The sequence below is a fragment of the Cicer arietinum genome, chromosome 3 (assembly GCF_000331145.2).
Source record: "Cicer arietinum cultivar CDC Frontier isolate Library 1 chromosome 3, Cicar.CDCFrontier_v2.0, whole genome shotgun sequence".
In the NCBI taxonomy this organism is placed as follows: Eukaryota; Viridiplantae; Streptophyta; class Magnoliopsida; order Fabales; family Fabaceae; genus Cicer; species Cicer arietinum.
The window spans coordinates 61,361,688-61,386,065 of NC_021162.2; the positions used below are offsets into that span (position 1 = coordinate 61,361,688).

General features: G+C 31.4%; 3 protein-coding genes across 6 annotated transcripts; all 3 read right to left on the reverse strand.

Moving 5' to 3' along the window:
• Positions 1-2,819: 2,819 nt before the first annotated feature.
• LOC101513768 (protein DETOXIFICATION 34) lies at positions 2,820-6,763 on the reverse strand. The gene is made up of 7 exons (XM_004492709.4): positions 5,852-6,763; positions 4,583-5,208; positions 4,237-4,293; positions 3,896-4,134; positions 3,680-3,798; positions 3,217-3,303; positions 2,820-3,101 (listed from the first exon to the last, which is right to left on the reverse strand). The coding sequence occupies exons 1-7, from the start codon at positions 6,125-6,127 to the stop codon at positions 3,036-3,038; spliced, it is 1,470 nt and encodes a 489-aa protein (XP_004492766.1). The 5' UTR covers positions 6,128-6,763; the 3' UTR covers positions 2,820-3,035.
• Positions 6,764-7,597: 834 nt separating this feature from the next.
• Positions 7,598-10,955, reverse strand: LOC101514109 (probable E3 ubiquitin-protein ligase RHB1A). 2 transcript variants are annotated; one of them, XM_004492711.4, is made up of 5 exons: positions 10,800-10,955; positions 9,627-9,826; positions 8,909-9,281; positions 8,680-8,789; positions 7,598-8,173 (listed from the first exon to the last, which is right to left on the reverse strand). In XM_004492711.4, the coding sequence occupies exons 2-5, from the start codon at positions 9,687-9,689 to the stop codon at positions 8,159-8,161; spliced, it is 561 nt and encodes a 186-aa protein (XP_004492768.2). In that variant the 5' UTR covers positions 9,690-9,826; positions 10,800-10,955; the 3' UTR covers positions 7,598-8,158. The 2 variants fall into 2 exon arrangements, with proteins under 2 accessions (XP_004492768.2, XP_073222877.1); XM_073366776.1 differs by lacking the exon at positions 10,800-10,955 and adding an exon at positions 10,633-10,765.
• A 3,876-nt stretch (positions 10,956-14,831) lies between these two features.
• Positions 14,832-24,378, reverse strand: LOC101514866 (uncharacterized). Of its 3 annotated transcripts, XM_004492713.4 has the most exons (14): positions 24,107-24,378; positions 23,554-23,612; positions 23,115-23,232; positions 22,743-22,816; positions 22,422-22,490; positions 21,469-22,062; positions 20,758-21,293; positions 20,561-20,625; positions 20,323-20,402; positions 20,124-20,228; positions 19,682-19,821; positions 19,437-19,565; positions 15,665-15,817; positions 14,832-15,575 (listed from the first exon to the last, which is right to left on the reverse strand). In XM_004492713.4, exons 1-14 carry the CDS (start codon positions 24,270-24,272, stop codon positions 15,434-15,436), a joined length of 2,430 nt encoding a protein of 809 aa, XP_004492770.1. In that variant the 5' UTR covers positions 24,273-24,378; the 3' UTR covers positions 14,832-15,433. The 3 variants fall into 3 exon arrangements, with proteins under 3 accessions (XP_004492770.1, XP_004492771.1, XP_012569145.1); XM_004492714.4 differs by lacking the exon at positions 22,422-22,490; XM_012713691.3 differs by lacking the exons at positions 23,115-23,232; positions 23,554-23,612; positions 24,107-24,378 and having other exon boundaries at positions 22,422-22,480; positions 22,743-22,818.

The following is a 24,378-nucleotide window of genomic DNA, read 5'->3' on the forward strand; positions in this document are numbered from 1 at the left end:
CATAAGTTTCACAAATTGTCCATCATGTTGGATGTAACGTCCCACATTTTCAATACATTAACTAATGAAATTTTAAACATAAAGATATATATATATATATATATATATATATATATTAAATACATATATATATATATATATATATATATATATATATATATATATATATATATATATATATATATATATATTATAAGATTATCTTAAATGCTCGTTACATAAAAATTCAAGTAATAATTTTTTCAATTGTATTTTAAAAAATAATGAATCAGAATATTCGCAATTACAAAAAGTAAAGTTAATACGTAAAACAAAATAAACTCCTATAGTCAAAACTCTTGACGTTTTACCACCCAAAAATAAATCTTAGTTGGTTATAACTTTGGATGCTTTGGAAAACTCTCCCAACAAGTCTCACATAAGTACAAAAGTATCTCGGAGTATCCAACTGTTTTCTATTGTACTTCCTCGCATTTCTCCTACTAGGTTGGTCTGCGACATTATTCGCTCAAGTAACACTATATGCGACGTCCTGTCAAATGTAAGGGTCATCTCCAAATAACAAACACAGAGCGAATAAACATGCATATATAGTTGTTATAGCAAAAATATAAATAAATCATATACTTCATATAACAGTTAAAATCACAAAGCACCAAAGATACAAATCAACTAAAATGCACAAATCCTATTTGTTAGACGTCAATGCATGATTCCTGAATATCACCTCTCCCGCAAAGGCTTCGTGGGTCCTTCCAAGCAACACCACTAACTCAAAATCCTCGCATGGACCTGTGGGCTCCAATCAATTATGGATGCACCACACAACTTTGAGCTCCAATCAATTATGGATGCACCATCTAACTATGTAGTAAATCATCAATATTATGCGAGATTAACTTATTAACGCCAATATATTTGCACCTTCAAATTAACCACAACATGTCAAACACAACCATTATAACAACGTATCGTATAACATTCCATAATTTGAACATGTCAAGCACAACCATTATAGCAACGTATCATATAATATTTACTTTGAAGATAACACACAAATAGAACCAATACACAACATCACATTACATTTATATCACATATAATTCAAGTAAGAAAACGAATGGAGTGATGCACTTACTATTATGAGTGTCGTTATTAAGGTTTCTACATAGCGGTCTCTGCTCCAAAATGTTATACCTTCACAAATTAATTTACTACTCTATTAGTGTCAAAACTCATTTTATCCTTAATTCATGTTGAAGGTTTGGTATTGGCTTAAGTTTTTAAGACACATAATTTCTTTATATTTTTAAAAGATATCAATTCTCTCAAATTAGCAAGTACACAAACAAACAACAATAGAAAAAGATTGAGTCTATATTTAGTGTCTCATTGCAAATCTAATAAAATAAAATAAAAATATCATTTTTCAAATATTTCTTTTGGACCAAAATTCTAATACAACAAAAAGTATCAAGGATCCCTAAAATTTCCTTAGTTCACTTCCAAAAATTTAACAATAACATTTAACACACTCCAACACAAAATTCATTTTAATTATTACAAAACAAATTAACTCTATCATAAAATTATTTTTATTTTATAAATCAACACAACATCCACCCAATTGTCTAATAAAAATCACAACTTTAACATTCTAAAAATAATAAATATAACAACAATTTTCAGCCCATTTATTATTTCTAGAAACATTGTTATTTTTAACATCAATAAAGTTTCTAAAAATTTCTTCAACACTCAAACTATCACAACATAAAATTTTAACCAAATAAAATTGAGTTTTTAACCAATAACTACTTCTATTGATTAAAACACAATCTGTTCTTTATAACGACTTTTACCAGATGAAAATCAATTTTTGACATAGATAAATATTTTCTTTAATCAAAATAGGTTTTTATATTAATATCATAAGAAAATCAAGATCACTTCTAAGAAAATAAATTGCATATTACAATTTTACTTTTAAAACTAAAGATTTTCCTACACAATAATAATATAATAATAATAATAATAATAATAATAATAATAATAATAATGATAATAATAATAATAATAATAATAATAATAATAATAATAATAATAATAATAATATCAAACACCATTTTCAAAATTATCCATAATCATAAAGCCATTTACTAAAATAATTTTTTTTACTAGTAACAACAATAACAACTTTACCATATAAATCAATTTATTTTTTTTAGAAGATCAAAAATTTTTTTCTACTTAAGAGATGAATCACTAACTACTTTATAGGTTTTCTTGAATTTCTTCTTTTTTTCTTTCTTGCAAAGAGGTTATATTCAAATTGAGAATAACTGACGTCGGTTTTTTTGTTCGCCTATTAAAGAACGTGTTGTTTTCAATCTAAGTCCATTAAGACCCTGCAAATATTCACTATGTAATTTTATTTTTAACGTATTCTTTATTTTCTATTATTATTGTTATTATTATAAACATTTTTTTTTCTTATTTAATAAAATATTTAATCAAATTAAATACATCATATATATATATATATATATATATATATATACTTTTCAAAAATAACAATTGAATAAAACATATAATAATAATAATAACAACCACGTTAAAAATTAAAAAAAAAATAACATAAAAATATCTTTCATACATTACAAAATAAAAAAAAAAAAATATGAGGGTCTTCCATCGGAAGTTCATGTAAATATTCATACTATTAAAACAGAAAAACCAACATCCATTAAATATACAACTCTATTTTCAGCTACAAAAAAGTAAACATTCCGAAACCCCCCCAAACCCAACACCTAGAATAAGAGTTAAGTCATTGAGGATTGCACACATAAACTCAAGCATTGCCTATAACACATTGTTACACTTTATTACACGATTAAGAAGAATTTCTATACATACATAATTACACTTTATTACATGATTAAGAAGAAAGTTCCACTATGGCTTACAAATGAACATTTTTGTCACCTAGTAAAAATACACAAAATTTGCAATGATTTGAATCTTTTGGATTTCTACATGTCACTCATTTCTGATTCTTGTCCAGTCCATTGCTTCATTCTTTCTGATGCTTGCTCCACCTGAAAGTTTTTAGTTGTAAGCATTCAATATCATCAATTTCAAATTCTAGTCAATTTGTTTTATTTGATGAAATATGACTTTGATGATCACTATGAAAAAGCACACAATTCTTACCTCTTTGTTCCAATTTGTTTTATAGATAATATACACCAAGATGCCTGTCTGCAAAACTGTCCCACATATCATTCCAACCCAAATACCCTGAAACAATAAATACTTTCCATCACTAAGGATTGATAAAAGAGTCAAATAAAGTTCAATCACATAAGTTTTTTAAAATTGAGTTCAGTAGTAATATGCACAAGTTTTACATTGTCGTTCAATCATGTCTGATTACGACGATATTTGTTAAAATATCTTAATAAATGATATAACTAAATTTCTTATGATATGAATATGATTGAATGACTATGTAAACGTATAGTTGTTAACTCTATAATTTTACTAGTACAACTAATATGTTTCCCTAGTTGCAATAACCATAAGAACTGTTAGTTTTAGAGAAATTTATCTCTCTAAATCTATTTCATCCTACAACTGATGTATACAACAACTGTATATGATTCAAGTTCTTTACCTGCACTCTGTATCCCCCTTTGTAACCAAGAAAAAATCCAAGGGGAAGTCCCATAAGATAATAACAAAATAGATTAATGTAAGCTACCAAAGCCTGCCATCCTCCTCCTACAGCAACACCTGCAAGAACACAGAAGCTTTCATGATTTCCCTATTGCAAAACAGCGCGCACTCATGCACGCGCGCACATATACTTACACTTTGATTTTCTCTATACCTGATAAAACTGGCTGAACACTATTTAGAATCATGGTTATACCAAGAAGAGATGCTAATTTAGAAACTGCCTTTTGCATATCTTTACTGTCAGTGAAAATGACAGCAAAGTGATCTTTTGTAATTAGAATAATGCCTGCAGATACTATTCCAATGATGAGGGACTCAATAACTGTGACAACAACAGAATACTTTGCAGCTCTTGGGTGTCCTGATCCAAGTTCATTGGAAACTCTTACACTGACAAAACAAAAACAACACCACAATTTATTCTAAGTTGTAAGAAATTTTTTACAGTAAAATGGAAAGAAAAAAAGTATCAATCATAAATGAAAAGTTTACCTGACAGCTGCATTGACCCCTATGAACAATATGCCTTCCCATCCATTCACATTCATGCTGATAAAAGAAAAACAGAACTAAATCAGTACTTTAAGTGTATATAAGAAAATAACAAGTTTGTGTTGTGTGAAAGTATATGTAATCCAAGTTATCCTCCGCACACAACTGTGAAGATTAATCTGTCAAGATAACTAATATTCATTTGAGGGGTTGCTTTCTTCTTACATATATTTTTCGTAAGCACCGGCAAGAGATCAAACCTATGACCAAACGGTTAATTGACTCAAACAACTAATACTTGTGCTACATAAGGTAAAGTAGAGTTGATTATTAGGTGTAATCTTACCATATTGAAAGTGATCCAACAGCAATAATTGGATTATCCAAGTGTCCAGTGAGAACAATCAAGGTCATAAAATACCATACCTCCAAACAAAGCATAATAGCTGAAGCAAAAGACAATTTCATAAACCCCCAAAGATCCTTAAAAGCTAACCATGACAAACCCCTCCAACCTTCTTTACACCAACCAACAACATAAACCATTTGAGCCAAAGCAATTCCCCAAGCTGATATATCATAAGCTGCAGCAGCACCAGCTGTACCCCAACCAAGCACTTTAATAAAAAGTATAAGAATCATGATATGAATAATGAGGAATACGAAACCCAACCATGCCAAAATTCCAACTTTGCTTTGTGCTTGCAAGAATTTTTGGGCAGGGAAATTTATGGCTAATGAAAATAACTGAGGGATGGATTGAACAGTGAATACTCCAGCAAGTTCTGCTATGTCACGTTCTTGTCCAAGGAGTATTAAGATTGGTGTTGAATAAATGTAAATTGGCATGATGAGAAAACATGCACCGAATAAGATTAGGATTGAACGTTGCATGTAAACACCAAGCATTTCTACTTGTCCTGCACCATATGCTTGTCCACATAATGTCTCTAGTGCACTAGCCATGCCAAGCTGCAAGTTTTTATACAAAAGTTTAAGGCCTCATTTTCAAACTTTGAGCATAGAATTTAAGGACTTAAAACGAAAGTGTATATTTGTAGAGACTAAAAACACAAAAATATTTTTAGAAGGACTAACAGCAAAAAAAAACGTATATTTACAAAGACCAGACATATATTTAAACCATATTCTTAAATACTATTATATTATACTCCGACTGACTTAAGCATTCATTGTCCTTTGCTGGTATCTCCCTCTCTGGCGTGCAGGACACCATCAAGGCGTCGGAGCCCTCATGTGCCACCCTAAAACATATTTTATTGGCCTATATTTGGAAAATATGGAAGGCTTTTATAGTTACCTTTAAAAAAGAACATCCGGTAGTAATTAACAAGTGGAAGTCACATATTTATGTGAGGGGTTGTTTGAAAGGTAAACACTGCATGCCATTAAAAAAATCAATGAAAATAACCATGCAAGAAAGAACAGCGCTATAGCACTAACACATTTTATTGAAGATGTGTCTACGTTCAATTAATTTAATTTTTAAAATTAATATCGTTGTAAGCATGTTGGTGTCAGTGTCATGTTCGATGTTTGTATCTGAGCATAAAAAGTACATGAGAAATGAACCAAAAAGACAAAAGAAACTAACCATGAATCCAAAAGAGAAGTTTGAAACAACAGATAGAGAGATAGAAACTGATGTGAGTTCCAAATCACCAAGATGTCCAACAAATATATTTGTAAAGGTATTAATTGCATAATTGCATAGTATACCAAAACAAATAGGGCTTGCAATAGACCAAAGTTTTGAAGATTCAACAATGACAACATTTTTAACATCTTGAAAGTTATTTATTCCTGAGTAATCACCAACATTGGTCTCAATGAGACCTTCAGGAGCATGATGAAGCTCTGTTGTATCCATACAAGATGAAACAGCTTGAAACACTGGTACCTCTTCCTTTGATATCTGTTCATTAGGTGATGTCTCAGCAGAGGGTAAGTCATTGCTCACCTCTGCTATGTGTTCTTCATTTTCTCTACCTATTTTTGCAGTTTTCTACGAACCTTTTAGTGAAATCAAATACATGCATGCAAAAGTTGAAGTTTCATGCAAAAGTGAAAAAGAGGGTTGAAAAGAAGAAGAAGAAGAAGAAGAAGAAGAAGAAGAAGAAGAAGAAGAAGAAGAAGAAGAAGAAGAAGAAGGGTGTTTTTGTTTTTATAAATTAGCTTCAACCGTTTATTTCTTTGGTGAGAGAAGAGATTGAAGGATTTTTAATTAACTTTTTCTTTTTTCTTTTCTTTCTATAATGTAGGATAGCCTTATAGAGTGAAATCATTTAAGCCAAGAAAAGTTATGACTAAGTCTCCTCCATTATTACCTCACCAAACCGTTGTTAAATCTATTTCTTTGTAACACCATTGCTTAGTGCATAGTCTCTTAACACCAAGATTCCTGCAGCAGGAAATATAACAAGGAAAAAAAAAATTAAAAATAAATAAATTAGAGGATAAAATCATATTGTCTAAGAAACAATATTATCATTGCATAAATAAGTATTTAAACATATAAATTAATCTCAGCCATTGATTTAAAACGACCACTATTTATTAATGTGTCACATATTTAATGTTTGGAGTCCAAATATCGCCGCATACACACATATGTTTGAATTTTGGAATATAGAAAATGAGAGAGGGTGGGTGCTAATAGCAACTCCGTAGAAATTATTGAACAATAAATTACAGCAAAATTGTTGAATGAGTAAGCTGTACTCTGACGATGGAGTACATTAGAAGCATAGATAGTATAGTGGACATGTGTTTTTTCCGATGAATTTCAGTATTTGTTTACTTTTCAAACAAGATTATGTTCCTATGTAGACTTCTATTATAGTTTTATCAAATTTCTAACCAAATTTTTATACTTCATTTTTTTATTCAAAATCTCTCTATTAATCTCAAGGACAAAACCATTTAAATATATTAAAATTTATTTTATAAAAGAAATCCATGCACCGGTTTTTTAATTTGGGAGTACAATTCAACAATGAGAATTTCATCTATCTAACTTAAACATCATTGTCCCTATGGCACTACCACTGATTGACACGTGTCATTGCTACCACTTGCAAACAAATATATTTTATACAAAAGACAATAGGTAATATATAAGAATTTAATTTATATACAAAGTAAATTTAAAAAAATTTACATTGCCAATCAATCACAATTATCAGATTATTAATGTTTAACTTTTATAATAATTATTTATAAAATAACTCGTATGATTAGCCGCGATTTGATTAAATAGAATGTGCATGAATATTAAACTAAATATATAATTATAAATAAAAATATAATACACAATAAACTATGGACTATTCGAAAACAATTTGGCAGATAGAAATCAGAACTAGCTACTAGTTTGATGAACTTCTATTATATTCTTTGAATGCCTAAGATATATACATACTTAAAGCAAACATGATTTACAAATCCAGTATGCTCCCCCAACTCCCCAAATAAAAAGAAAAGACAATAACATACAAAAGAAATAAAAATTGATAAAAAATAATTTGGAAAAAAAATATGAAAACAACAAATCAACACAAGGAAAGGTGCAAAAAGCCATCTCTGAACATGAATTGTGGCATCAAGAGATAGAACTGCTGCATTCTTCAACTATAATAATAGCCAAATTCCAAATAAAGGAATTGCATTCAGACACAAGCTATATATGGTATAGTATTCTGTCAAATTTTCATTCTTCTTCTTAGAGATGGTGAATGATTGAGCCTACTAAAATAATGATTTTTTCATTGTATCGCGAATAGAATATGAATCTGCAGCTACCAACATCTAACCAGGTTATCATAAGTTCAACTTCTTCATCTATCTTCCATATATATAGCAAGCTTTGATTTTAAACAGATCAAACTAATTCATTGTCTGGTCAAAATATCATCTCCTGTAATAACAAAGGAAAACAAAAACATTTCAATAAAGCTCAACATTGTCAATTTATAAGATAAACATGTGTTAGAACAACAACCCTGGTTCAAAAATAAATAAATAAATGGCAACAAAAAATGCAAACAAAGAACACAAGATTTTGATCACATAGTATGACAATTGTGCCTATGTTCCGATTGCAGAGTGGCTACCATGATTTTCTATTATTTAAGCTTAGGGTTACAAATTACTACTTGTTTTTAAATACTACAATTCAGTTTACAAGATTACTCTTAAACCATATTGTAGAGGAAAAAAGATAATGGTGAGTTAGCTAGGACAAAAGGGTAGGGGGAACCAAATTTTTTCTTCCCTCTTCAATTGTTTCAAACCCTATTCTCTATATTTTGTGAACAACCCTCATAAGACATAAGAGTGACGTAAGCATGATTATGGTATTAAGGAAAACAAGTCTAAGGCACTCCTTTGTAAGTTAAAATGGAATTGATGCAAAAGCCAAACCTGATCACATATAGGACAGGAGTCACTTCTTTCCATCCACTCAAGAATGCAAGATAAGTGAAAATGGTGTTCACATTTTGTCAGATTTTTAGGATTCTCATCATCATATTCTGCATTGAAAATGAAAAATCTCAAATGATTGGTTTCAATATACTAACAGAGAGAGCTTACTCCTCTTTGTGCAATAATAGGCTGAAACACGGAAAATCTAACACTTAAGAAACTATACCTTCAAGACAAATTGGACAAACATCCTCTTCTTCTGTCACAAATACTTGAGTTCCATTTGATTTTAATAGTTCTCCCTTCTTTGGAGATAAAGGTGTAGATTTGGCTTGAGCTTTACAATTTGATTCTTCAATATCATCGCGTGTAATTGAAGTTTCAAAACTACTAACACTAACTGTTTCTCGGCCAGACTCGGAATCTGTTGACGCAGAACCTCCTAAGACAATGTCATAAGGCAAAGGCGCAGGAGGAGACCGGAACGTATCCGGTATGGATGCTTCAAGGTTCATTCCAACGAGAAATCCAGCAGCGAGCGATGCAGTGGTGCCACCATTAGAGGTTAAAGACTCGCGCTCTTCAAAAGTTGGTGGACACTGAAACCGAAGTTTTTCAGGTTTTAAATTATAAGCACTTAACAGATTAAGATAAACCATAATCTAAAACAATAAACTAGTAACCAGACCAAATTATTTTTCTAGAAGTACTTATTATTAATTAAAGTGACATTAATGACCATTTCCATTTGACAACAACCTTCTGGAGGATTTGAACTCCATCCCTTGAGGTTATAAGTCAAACGTTTACCACTGAACTAACACATAATGGACTAAAGTACTTAAATTTGAAGAGAACAATGAAAAGGTGATGATGATGGAAATGAAAATCATGGGGTGAGATTACTAGACAGATTGGTAAAGAGAGGATATAAAACTACTTACATAATAATAAACTGGTGTTCCTTGCAAATGATGTTTTCTGGCAGAACAACAGCAACCTCCCATTTTCCACCAGTTCTTTCTTTTTGTTACTTAATCAAAACTATCATTGATACTTTTATTCCTTTTTTCTATTTGTCTTCAAACGGGAATCATATCAGAAGCCACCAGATTTTAGTGGTTCAGTCTGCTACCGCACAAGCCTAAAAATAACATTGATGATTAATTCACAATTCATATAAGAAACAAACTTAAGAATTTCAAAAAGCCACAATGACATCAAAAGAAACATTAAAATATGAAACCAAACACAAAGTATATAATTAGAGGGTAATTGAGTAGGAAAGCCCTACATTTTAAAAAATGAAATAACTTGATTTGGAGTAAATAACTTCAAAAATCTACATATTTTTGGAGCCAGCTCTTCTAAGCGAGCAACTAACTTTAGAGTTAAAGTGAATATGCACATGCATAACAAATCATCAATAGTGAAATATCATTCCTTGATTTTTTTTTCACTTTACTAACTACAAAATTTAGAGGAGTTAAATCTCATATTTTTATATTAGAGAAAAAAATCAGAAAAAAAATTACATTCATTCCTTGGTAAATTTGGGTTTGAGAAACTTCACCATTCACTGCTTTGAAAGTTACCTTGATTTAATTATTAACATTCTTTCTATAGTTAAAATAAGGGGGAAAAAATATCACTCATCATTAATTCAAAACAGTGTTATTTATGTCTTCAAAATCATAATCAAATTAGTCAACCAGAGGATTTCATTCAAATTATCAATAAGAACATACCAAAGGCACATAGCTTATAGATTTTAACAGTTGCAATAGAAAAAACAAAAACATATCTATGATGAATTTATGTATTTCAACAACAAAAATCATTAACAACCCAGTTACATATTACTAGAATAAGCATATAAATTTCAACAAAAACTGAAACTTTACAAACAGAAAACAATCAACAAAACCAACAACATCAAAAAACAATAACCCTTTTGAGATAACAAGAATTGGGTGAAGTGGAAAAAATCAACTGAATCAAATTGAGAGCACAAAACCCTATCTGCAAGGCCCAAAAGGGTGGCTAAAAACACAAGTGGGTTAGCAGTTACAATTCATGAAAACTGATACAGCTAAGAGGAGAAAAAAAAAAGTTACCTTTATTGAAGCAAGAGAAGAGATGAAGAGAAAGGTGGGAAATTGTTGGTTTGTTGTGGAATTTTGATGCTTGAAGGTGGCTATGGTTATGGCTATGACTAATGACTTTCTATCTTTATATAAATTTAATAATATAATACTATATAATAATATAAACTTTTCATTATTCACATTTTAGTTCAATGTTAAAGTATTTTTTTTCCCAATGTTTTTAATAATTAGAGTTCGACTACAATATACGTAAAGTTTAACAAACAATCATATCAATTAAGATTTAAATTCAATACATATTTAATTAATATAGAAATAAGCATTAAATTATATTTTTAAAATATAAAAAATGTGTTTTTTAAATATAATAAATGTATATTTCAAAATTAATATCTAGGATTACTGTTTTCTTGTTTTTTTTTGGTACAATAGAGTACGGCTTTTTATTATATTCAAAAATAAAATTACAATTTTCTATATTATAAAACAAAATAAGACAGCTTTTTATTAAGGTAATTTTATTAAAATTAATTTTACTAACTTTTTATAAGTTTCTTTTGTTATTTTTACATACATTAAGAAATAAAGAAAAATAGGTAACATGTTTTTTTACCAAAGTTTATAAAAGTAAGTGTTTATTTTATATATAATAACTATTGCTAAAATATCTTTTTGATATATTCAACTCTTAACTTTTGATCATTTGTATGATCCTAATCATAACACTATTTGGAAAAGAAACGTATTTAATAATTTAAAATAAATGTTATGCTTATAAACAAATTCTTCAAAATAGAGAGTATTTAATGATATGATATTTATTATGTTCATTTATTTACTTCCTCAATCTTATAATAACTATTACTTTTATACACAAAAAATCTTTAAAAAGAAAAACAGTTATTTTTAGTTTCAAATACAATTTTTTCAATTTCTTTTGGCAAAATGTTCATACCTTTAGTATTAATTTATTTTAGGGAATTAAATGGGTGTTGTTTAGGGAAAAATGTATAGGTGTTTAGTTGAAGGAGATGATAAGAATGCATTAATTTTCAGATAATAATGATTCAATAATAATGTTTTAAAATGCTATGTTTCCTTGGAGGACGTGGGGTTATGTTTTATTTTGTCTTCTTCCAACGTGTATCAAAATAATAAAGTATGAAAATGACCTTATTGAACTAGGCTTTTCTTGTGACTTTATTTTAACCAATTTATTATGTTTAACTTAAAAAGTATCAATTGATCATACGTGTAATGTAAAGCTTTTAGGAATTTTAGGACTCATCTTTCATTTTTGTTCTCCATTACGTAACACTTTAATCTTATTATCGTGACTTTCATACCTCATGCTTTGTGAAAAATATTCTTTCCATTATATTTTAGGTTCTCCACTAAGGTGAATTGGTAGGTAATAATAGACTAATTAATGGTGCGTGTTCTTTTTGCTGCTTTTGTTTTACCCATTTTCCTTACATATGCAACTGAATAAATTACCACATAACCCGAAAGTTAACTCAAAATGTTTATATTATAGCTTAAGCCTTTGGGCCAAAAGCTGCTGAATTTAAGAGATAAAAGACAAAAGAATCAAATATGGGATTAATATTACAAAAAATCAAATTCTTCTGTTTGATACCATTATACTATAAAAGACATATTAAAAGATAAAATGACACTTATGCTTATAAAAAGATAAAATAAAAATACACTTATTTTTTAATAAAATGATCTTATCTTATTAATTAAGAATTTAATTTAGATTGAGTTTTTACACCGTTAATTTATCATAATAATTAATCATTCACATAATTAGTCATAATATATTGATTGTATAAAAGAATTTATATTGTCGGTATATGAAAATTAAATTCATTAAAAAATATTAAAATATTTTAAAAAAAAAAAAAAAAAACTAAAGTACTCTCGGTACACATATTAACCCCTTGAAAGTTTTAAGGTACTTTAAAGGGGCTAAAAATATGTTTACCACCACATATAAATGAAATTCTCGTTTTTTTAAGTTAAAAAATTATTAAAATGAAAAAGAAAACAATGGGGGACATAAATATAACGATAAAAAGTGTTAAAAAAAACTCTAAAATCATATAGTTCTCTGCTTCTTATGAGGAAATTATATATTATAGTTTTATTTTTTTTTTCTTGTCTTAGAAATCACTTCCACAACTTCACAGATAGAAGACTAGTGTGCTTTGCTAGGATCTCTATCCTTAAACAGTCTTAAACCCTTCAATATCTTCAAACCATGAGATGTAAATTATCGTTAGTAACAATAATTTTGGATAAGTCCTACTCGATATCATAGTCTTTGAATGTAAATTAACTTCTGAAACATAAGAAATTTGATGGTTTTGAACATTGTTCTACTTTAACATTTCATCACTTCAAGAACTAACTATACACATATCTAGATATTGATGATCCTTTTGTAGATGTTATGTGGCAACTGCATTAGATAAGTTGGAATCCAAAATCTCATTAATTACATCTTTAGGACTTCGTATAGCATGGAACTCAGATTCTTAAGATGTCTCTCAAATGATTTTTCATTCCTCTAAATCAATTAAATTCGAGTCAAAAGTTTCTTCACAATTTTTAACAATTTTTCCCCTAATATAAAGTAGATTCTTGAACAACAATTGTACCATCTAGTTCAACGTTGGAGATATGATCACAAAAGGGGGAGGTAACAACACGATAAATATTGTTACCCTAAATATATTTGTTTGTACTTTCAGTTTCAACGTTATCCAGAACAATATTTTAAAGAACATACTTTTTAATAAACTTTTTTGATGCAATATCTTCAACAAAATGAATTATTCCATTGTCAATATAATATTTTCAACATTTATCTATAAAATCCTCGTTAATTGCAAGAATATTTTTCAACATTCATCTTTAAAAAAAAAATATTTTGTGGTGTTTGTTCATATTGACTATAGGTGGTCTTTGACATAACAAATACAACTATGTATTGACGAGAGAGTGTTGAATTTGGTAATAGCCTACATAACCTCTTATTTAAAATATGATATCGACTAAACGAGTCTGTTGTATTTGAGAACACCACACTTAAACGGAAAACAAACAACGCCACATCATAATGACAAACAAACCAAACGCCGCAATTAGACGACAAAATCAAAGATAAAATACGAAGAATAAAACTAAAACTACGTAGAAAATCACTTATATAAATAAAATAAGAGAATAACATAACTTGCAGAGGTATTTCAAAAAATTACCATAAATTAACTTTTTAATAGATGTAGAAGAAGAGAAAAACCTTTGTTATTTATGATATAGTATTAGTGAATTTCAATTTTGCTTTGCCATTGTCAAAAAAATGATTTTCCAAAACTATTGTTTTCTGCATTTATGTTACATTTCACTATTTTTCTTATCATCATGTTTTTTATTTTTATTTTTTATGAAAGCATTATTTTTCTTTCTTGTCGCTTAATCTTTCTCTTATATCTCAAGTTGTACCATTACACTATTGGAAGTGTGAAAAAATTTATAAATAAATTCAAAGTCAAATAATTTCTCAGCTACTTTTTATTTGTTTAAGGTGTATTTCAAAAAGTGGGGTCAACGTAACCTTATGTCGACAACAATGATAATATATTTAAATAAAGCAATTAAGACAAAATATTAGAAAGATAATATCAACAGAAAAATCAGATGACCTACTCAGCACAAATTATCAACTAGAAGTCCTCTTGTTTCTAATATAATTTAAACAAATCCATAGTTAAATTTATCATCACATAGTTAACTTAACAGTCAGTAAATCATCACCAATATATATATATTATTTGCTCCTATGTGCTAAAATAAGATCTCACACAAACTCGAAATTGCAATGCGGACAAAATACCTCCGATCAAACACTCTAAACATAGTTTGAATCCTAATTGGGACAATTAATGGTCACACTTTACTAATCTCTTCGGCCAAATTCCAAATTACCAATTTTTCCCTTGAAAACTAGAGAATTAAGACAAAACAACAGACTAGACATAATAAACTCCTTCATTGTTAATATTGTTACTATATAAAATAGCCATCATAAGTAAGTTTATAAAGAAGCTGCTGAAGTAGATAAGATCCATTATGGAGAGCAGCATTTATCACAAATGTCTCTGTAATATTATGATACAGTTCAAAGGCAAGTCTTCTTCTAAACTATAATTACATGAGACAAGCCTCTTTATCCCATGACCAAAAATTATGTATCCCTACTTTTATTCTTTATTCTGGAAACACTTGTGAGTAAAATATTCTATAAAGAATAATAATAGCATAAAAATAATTTACATGAGACTGTTTTGCTTGATCACTGTTATTGGTCTCAAAATTGACTCCTAGGGTGACTTCTGATCCAAGTAGCCAGGATGTTCGAATTTCCATTGTGAATGTTTGTTTCGGGTCCAAAAGTTCGTTTGTCTCAAAGGTACTCCATAGATATTTTGAAACTATATGTACCGTTGAGACTAATAATACCGGCAGTCGCACATTTTTGTACCACCTTTACACGAACTCGCCTTAACCACAATTTAAAAAACGACCCTTCTCCCTTTTTACACCAACCTATTCTATATAAGTTATTCCATTTTCTAACCACCTCTTGGAAGTGAATCTTGATGGGTCAGTTCATAGTTTCCATTTGCAGGTAGCTGATTCTCACTATCCAAAATATTATTTGCTTTTGAACAAATGAAGAAAAAAGAAGATGTGTATATTGTAATGTGCCAAAAGCTGTGAAAAAACATTTCAAAAGAAAGCAAACATAAGAGATAGAGAAGGTAAAAAGATTGAGGAAAATAATAATAGCAATATTGAAATACCTATGCCAAAACCAGTAAGTTTCACTGGTTTCAAGTGTCCAGCATAATATTGCCATTGCCAGTGCAGAAAAACCAGCTAAGGCAAAAGGCCAGTAGTACCGTCTTAGAAGTGTCGCAATAAGATTACATAGCCAACGCTTTATCACTTGCAAGCTGCAGGTAAAATTCATGCTAATAAGTTACATTAAGGAACAACCCCTTCAGCGATATACACAAGTCCATCTTCAAGAACATTTTTGTTTAACAAATAAGCACAAAACTGCGATCAGGCCACAAATTCAGCATTTGACAATTAGACTTGAAGACACCTAATCTCTATAACACCGACACTTTTTATTGAAGGCGTATCCGGTGTTCAACATATGTAACTGTTAAGCACAAAACATGTGATTGTAGCCAATTAACTCATTTTCTCAAATGATTATTGTTGTCAATGTCATATTTGTGTTTGTGTTTGTGTCAATGCTTTATGGCACGTAACAAGATTAACCCAAATGAGATTGAAGGTAGTAATGGATAGAGTGAGATCCATCCGGTAGCATAAGGATAGAGTAAGACAACACCATGATCAGCCACAAAACTTATGTGGGTCGGAGGGGGTACAGGTTGATTGACAACTGTTAGAATTCAAAGTATTATTTAATATTCTTTGACTGGATAACTTCCTAGGTTCATTGGTAGAACTCCTAGTCAAATACAAATTCCTAGGATTCGAATGTAATTATTGTAACCTCGTTATAAATAGAAGATGCCTGATCTTGTTTGAGACACACAAGAAACATATAAATCACATATTTTACATGGTATCAGAGCAAGAAAAAGAACAAAGAAGTGACAACCGGTGTAAAGCACAACTGTGTTTGAAAGAAAAAAAAATCACTGGAAATACACAGTGAAGGCAGTGTTTTTGAGGCAACTGTAGCGTTGTGGCTGGTTGCTAGAGAGGCAGCCGGAGTTGATGGCGACAGATGATTGTATGAAGCCAAAAAATTGAAAGACTGAAAAAGGTGGTGCTGCCGGCGACATTTGCCGCCGCCGGCAGCGGTAGTGAAGCACAAAGACGGGTCACAAAATCAAAACCTAAATCGTGGCTAGGTGCTTTTTTCGTCGCCAACTAACATTGCACACGCTCAAACAAAAATCAAACGGAGGTTTCATTTCAGCTTCCTGACTCGGACTTTTCTCCTATTATCATCTTCTTCCACCATTACCGATTAACTTCAAACTCTCTTCATCCATTTCTCACTTCCATTCTTCCCAAATCCCAAAGTCTTTTCCTTTTTTCATTAATCCATGTAAGTTATACAGCTAATATATCCCCTTCTTTTTCTTTATTCTATTTTCCTTCTATTTGTACCCCTTTTCAGGGTAGGATAAAAAACCCCAAAAAAGTAGTTTTTTTATTATAATATTTTTAATTAACCCCAAAAATAGAAAATAGTTGAGAAAGACAAAAGATCAAACAAAAAAGAGGTATAGTGAAAACTAGGTTTTATGTTGTTTAATGTGTGCTAAAGATGGAAACTTTGAATGGTAATTCAGAACAATATGCATGTTTCTTCTAATTCATCATCATCATCTTTTGGAGGTGTTAATAGTGATGATAACAATGGTAGTATAACATGCTATCAATAGTGGTTCATATTAGGGCTGCCCTTATTTTTCCAGCTGTGCCACAACCCTTCCTTTCCTTTTTTTTTTTTTTTTTTTTTCTTAAAAATTTTTTTTTCAAGCTGCGCCCCCCACCCCCCTTTAAACACAAATACAAGTGTCCCTCCATACAATCTCTCTCTTCATTTCATTTTTTTTTTTTTTTTTCTTTTCCCCATTTTTTCTCTCTTCTTTCCTTTTTTTTTTTTTTTTTTCCTCTTCAAAATTCTGTGTTCCAGCTGTGCCACCCACCACCACAGACCACCGCGCAATCCTACGGCGAGCACCGTGACATTTTTTGCGCTGCCAAACTCATACGGACGCGCCACCTCCTTATTTGGGCGTGAGACCCACACGCCTCCACCAACCCCGTGTGACACCTCTGGCCACCAACTTTTCAACGCCAGCCTTCGCTTAGGACCTTACGGCACATTCCGAGGTCCTTTTTCAATTTTCGGTGATTTTTCAGCAACCATTCTTCTCTTTCCCCTAACGTTGATCGTCATGTCCGGCGGATCTGCTGCTGCCTCCTCTTCCGTTTTCAGTTTCACTATGCTTCCTCTGATCTCTTGCGAAAAATTGGTCGGTGCTGCCATTTAGCAGGATGGGCAGCTGCTGTTGAACTTTGGTTTCAAGGACAAGGTCGTAAAGACCATTTGCTCAAACAGTCCAAGGATGTCGTTGCCAAGGATCAAGACAATTGGAAACAGATTGATGTCTCTCTATCCAGTGTTCTTCGGTTTTCAATCGATATCAAACTTCAATCTCAATTTCCCTCGTTTAAAACATGTTATGATGTTTGGGCAAAGGCAAAGAAGACATACTCCAATGACGTTAATCATTTATACACCATAGTCTTTAATCTTATTTTCATGAAGAAACAAGAAATGGATATGCAAAGCTACATAGGTAAGCTTGATAGTTTGATTGCTGACATTGATGCACTTATGCCCCTTTACTGACAGTGTTGAAACACATGTTGAACAATGTGGAGAATTCTTTATGGTTCTGGCCCTTGCGGGTCTTACACCAGATCTTGACTCAGTTCGCAACCAAATTCTCTGTTTGCGAACAACTCTTGCGTCTTTTGGACCCTTCAGCTCCTACTCCAGCCCTTGCTTCTCTCAATATGCCAATTGAATCTACTGCACTCGTCTCTAACTCTTACCAACGAGGTGGTAGAGGAGGAGGACGTGGACATAATCGGGGTCGAACTCGATGCAAATATTGCAACCGGGGTCGAACTTGATGCACTAGGCAAAGGATTATTTTATGAAGACAAGGGTAACACCGAAGTTGTTGGCTACTTTGATGCTGATTGAACAGGGTCACCATCAGATAGAAGATCCACTTCTAGGTATTGTGTCCTTGTTGGAGGTAATTTGATATCGTGGCAGAGCAAGAAGCAAAACGTAGTCGCAAGATCGAGTGCAGAAGCAGAATATCGTGCTATGGCTGCAACGACTTGTGAACTTACATGGTTAAAACAGTTACTCAAGCAACTAAAGTTAGGAGATGTCAACGTAATGAAACTAATTTTTGGTAACCAAGCTGCACTTCATCTTGCTTCCAATCCGGCCTTCCGTGAGAGAACAAAGCACATAGAGATCGACTATCATTTTGTAAGAGACAAAGTTCTTTCCGGAGAAATCACAATTAATTTTGTTGGCTCAAATGATCAATTGGTTGACATATTCACTAAGTCACTTAGGAGTCCTCAATTTGATTCTATATGTAACAAGCTTGATGCATATGATATGTATACTCCAGCTTGAAGAGGAGTGTTAGAATTCAAAGTATGATTTAATATTCTTTGATTGTACAACTTCCTAGGTTCATTGGTAGAACTCCTAGTCAAATACAAGTTTCTAGTATTTGAATGTAATTATTGTAACCTCATTATAAATAGAAGATGTATGATCTTGTTTGAGACACACAAGAAACACATAAATCACATATTTTACAACAACAATTTCCAAACATGAATAAGCAGTGAATGCATGTAGAATACAAAATATGAAAATAAAATATAGTCCAATAGATTGCTACCATGCTGTATGTGAACAAATATAAAAAAAAATGTATTCAACACAAATTTACTATTCATGTACAAAGAACTTACCTGTGTGAGAAATCAAGTGAGAATCTAACTGAAAAGGAAAGTGACCTATACTTCGTTGACAACTCTACAACCCATCCAATAAGGAGACCAAGAGCACCAATCACTATCACCAGAACAACATTGGAAGACCTGCATAATTCACCGTCAATAAATATGAAAAACGACTAGAACATTTTTTCATGGTGTGCGAGTATACGCGCGAATGCATACTCGTGTGTGAATATTCAGTCTATTATTTAATATACCTGGTTGCATCTGTTATAGCCATTAGAGCAGTAAGGATAGCAACAGCTGTGTGGATCGCCCTCTTCAATACTTCATCAATGGTAGCAAGATAAAGAAAAGTGCTAATCCCAGCCATGAAAGAGAGCCAGAAGTCCATGAACTGAAATAATTTATACATAGCCATTGTAAATTATCAAAAGCAAAAGTAAAACTATTTTGTATTATGTTGTGTGTTAAATCACATTATCCTTAATGATGTCAGATTTTAGCCTCCCATCTAAGCACGTATACATTCTACCTATTATCGATGCTCAAGGATTGTGCTTTCACAGCATAATCCAAGCTTCTAAGAACAGAAATTCCATTACAAATTATTATTGAAACTTGTATTAGCTACACCAATTATATAACATTTAGTTCCAAAATCTTTTCTTTTAATATATTTTCAGAAAGAGCTCAAACCTGTAAGACACTATAGTTCAATGCACACCAGGCACCAACGTCGCAAGTGTGATATATTCCACTAGCGATTCCACTGGATGTGAACAAAACCCATTCTGCTAATGCCTGCACAATAAAGGATATTATGAAATTTGTAGAAAAAACTATAATGAGATAATAAGAGTTACCAAAAGTAACAAAAGTAAAGAGAAAGAACCACCTTTTGGCGAAGAGCCCAATACGCAGGAAGTATGGCTGCAGCATTGGATATAATGAGAAACAATGATTGCCGTATGTGCCCTGCACAACTTTGCCTAATAAATAAGTTACACAACAAGAACAATAAAAGGTGTAAAAAATACAAGAATAATAAAATTGATGCTTTATATAAGTTACTATTAAACACTACAATGCAATAAAAGCACCAACTTCATCAATCTCAAAAAATGAACAAGCACCTTGATGTGTTACAATTTCAACGCTACAGTCAAAGCCTCCATGGTTTCGATCACAAGAGCAGAAGCTGAAGACAACAAAGTAAACATTTAAAATGGTGAATTCCTTAATACATTGAGGAACAAATGGAAAACATAATTCCAATGGAATGTAAACATAATTGATAAATTAAGATTAAGCAAAGGGTTTAAAGAAAAACCTGTATGATGTCAAGCCACTTGCATCAAAAGAAAATTTACAGTCCCCGTGAGAGGAACAGCGTTTTGGACATCGTTCAAGCGAAAGAGACATGATAGTTGGCGCTTTAGAAGGATCGCTGCTGGTATTAAGATGTCTAAGACCAAAAGCCCAAGTTCCTTCTCTAGCATACATAATATAGAAATTGATCTTGTAATCACTTGAATCATATACTATGAAAAACATAGATGGATCGCTTCTACTTGTCTTGTTAGCATAATAATAGTCCCAACTCCTGAGAGATGGTAATCCACCAAATCTAGCGTAAACTTCATAATTGATCTTCACATCTGAGGATAGCTGTACATGAATATTTCCTCCGGCTGCACCTCGAGGAATGTCCAAAAGTAAGTAAGTCCAAATGTTACCAGTTTCTCCGTTGTACGACGTGTTACTCAGAAGTGGTTCAAGAGGGAAATTCGCAGGATTGTGAGATGCTTCAGCACCAACCGGTAAATAATATGATTCAAAGGGATTTGGACCTCTCCGTACAAATGTCTAAAACCATTCTCATCTTGTCAATAATTTATTCAGATTTGTAAATATCGTTCTAGCATCAAGGATTATCACACTCATAATTGAAGAACTCGTTAGCATAATAATGTTATAAAGTTCTTAAGATGATAAAACAAAAAGAAAATATAGGCAGAATTTCTTTTTCAAAGAATACTACCTGAAGCATGTAGATATCCATAGTACAATTTGGTCCAGCCTTTCCAATTGGGCATTGAAGCACGTGAGATTCCACTGAATAGCAAACCCTTACATTGCTATCCTGCATCTTTTTAAGATTGATCGGTACGATAGTAATGTACCAACGACCAATTAATGGTGAACGAATAACCAGCGGCCCTTTATTTAAATCACTAGAGTAATCATATGAAGTCACTGAAGGCACTGTACTGTGGCGAACAAAACACATTAAACTAACATCATTTGCACCAGACATTTTGTTTGAAGGTGTAACGTTGAATTTGACATCACTTGCCATAACGGTAAATTCTTCTGCCACGTTTATTATATCCAATGTGAAGAAGTTCGATACACCTTCGTGAGCACAGAAAGTTTCCATAATACTTTTGCAGGTCACTGAATTTTCCAACATTGGCTTGTTCGCCGTAGCTTCCAAAGCATTATTATTGACATCAGATGTTGTGCATGAAAATGGATAAATTGGACTGTTACAGAAATTTCCACTCATCATCGAGTTTGTGCATGCTTCCACAGTTATATTGGCAACGAAGGAGTATGCTGGACCTCGGGTAATCTGCGAAAGTTGAAATACTATTACTTATAAACTACATACCATTTCAAGAAATAGCAGTCTACTCTTTTGGCAATTAATCAACTTTCTAAGTCTTCAAAATTCAACTAATTCTACTAGCTTTAAATGAAAGTGGGTTAGTATGTAGAAATGATGTGTTAACTTGATATACTCAACAATTTCTATATTTAATTATGCACAGTGATGCGAAATAGATAGTAACTTCACCAACATAAAAGCTGCGGTTCTAGCATAGGAATGCATTAAAAGACAGAACACAGGATAATAAATTGTTATAATAAGTGATGGAGAAAATTCGGAATTCATTTGGGTCAATATAATATTTACATAATAAAACTTACCATCTTTGATTGGGTCCTTCTAGGTCCAATGCCATTGAAAAGACCAATGTACCAAACACCTGGAGATATCTGAACTATAATTTGTTATGTTTGCCGTCTAATAAATTACGAAAGAACAAAAGAAAAATCACTTGTATCTAGCCGTTCCCCAAGCAACATAGGTGTTAGATATATAAAACTAATCATGTGACCTAACAGCTTAAGCTTTTAGGGCGGTTATGTCATTATAAGCACAAGGAGACATCGAGCTAGATGAAACGATACCAATACAAACAAATGAAAAATAATGATTCAAGTGAAACAAAAGACCTAAAACAATACCTGATTATTTGTCAGTTTCATTGTGATATTTTTCTGCATAGGAAAGCATTGCTCCACATCTAAAACATTTATCCCTGAAGAAAATGGGGAACATAAAGCAACCATTATAGGAAACTGAAAACAAAAAGTTAGGAAACAAATCTCGTCTCTTCTTTCTTTTCGAGAAGGGAGACAGATAATATTCTACTATTTGTCCAATTATTGTGGTATTGGCATCAATATTCAAAAAAATAAAAGAAAACAGTTATAAAATATTATAAAGTATGACTATAGCTGTTCGCATAGTATCCAACATAAAAAATACATGTCCGACACAGGTATACAATGACGTGGCTACTATTTTATAGCGTATGTGCTTCCTTAGTCTCCTACCTAAGATGGCCGAATCTTTCAAAGATGTGTTTAAGGCGTCTGGCAGTGGAGGACTTCCATCTCTAAAGCATATTATTGGCAGTGTGCTCATTGGAACCCTTTCAATTCTAGAGACATCCTGAAAACAACGTATATATGAAGTATGAACAAAAATTGAAAATAAAGAACAGAAAGATAATATCATACATCATGGAATTTTAATGTAGCACAATTGTCAATCAGTAGTGACAATTTTACTTGTTACATAAAGGAAAAAAAATTTAAAAGGACGGGTAAACATTTTTTTCTCTGAGAAGTAGAGAACTATATCATTTGCATTTATAGCGTATGAAGTATGAAGCATTTAAAAGCAATAGATATCAAATAGAAGAACATGATATATTAAATCCAAGGCAACAACCATCAACAATATCTACAAAGAAGATTGGTATATACTTACAAGATCTACATCTGAGTTGAGTGCTATAGACATCGCAGAAAACCATGGCGGCAAGTCAACTGAAGCAATAGAAATATTAAGAGACAAGTAAGATTGTTTCCATCTGATTTTTTGTACACAAAGCTGATTATTATCCCTTTCTTGTTTATATAAGGATTCTAATCATATATTAGTTAAATGTAAGAAATTAACACATGAAAAATAAGAGAACAAATAACAAAAACCAATCAAATAAGATTGCATCCTATGACTATGTTATGATTACAAGGCTTCAGTGATAACTATTGGCACATAACCTATTTATCCATCTCTGAAATTTCTATCAGAATAAATAATTAACAAAAAACACAGAACTCCTAATGTCACAAAATAAAGTTCATCATTTCAAATAATAATCACAACGATAACAATAACAGCATTATACTGTAGAGTCAACAATATACACAGACCAATTTTGTAATCCTCATAGAGTCAACAACCCACTAAAATTAACACTAACATAAACAATATAATGAGTAAAAAGAAAAGGGTGAGTGGTAATTGAGTAAGAAACCTCTGATATAGCGCAAATCAAAGGGTCTGAGCGTAGTTTCAGGGTAGCTGAAGCTTGAAACAATAAAGGTTTGAACTTTACTACTGGATTCGCCATTTGCAGTGAATAGAAAAAAGGAAGAAGAAAAGAGAAGCAGGAGAGTGAGAATCAAATTGAAAAAAGACATGTTTTTTACTAAACACTTCTCACTCAGATCATAGCGATGATGGAAACGCAGATGCTGGTTATTACTTAGATTATTTAATTAATGTATTTATCACTGAGAATGTGAG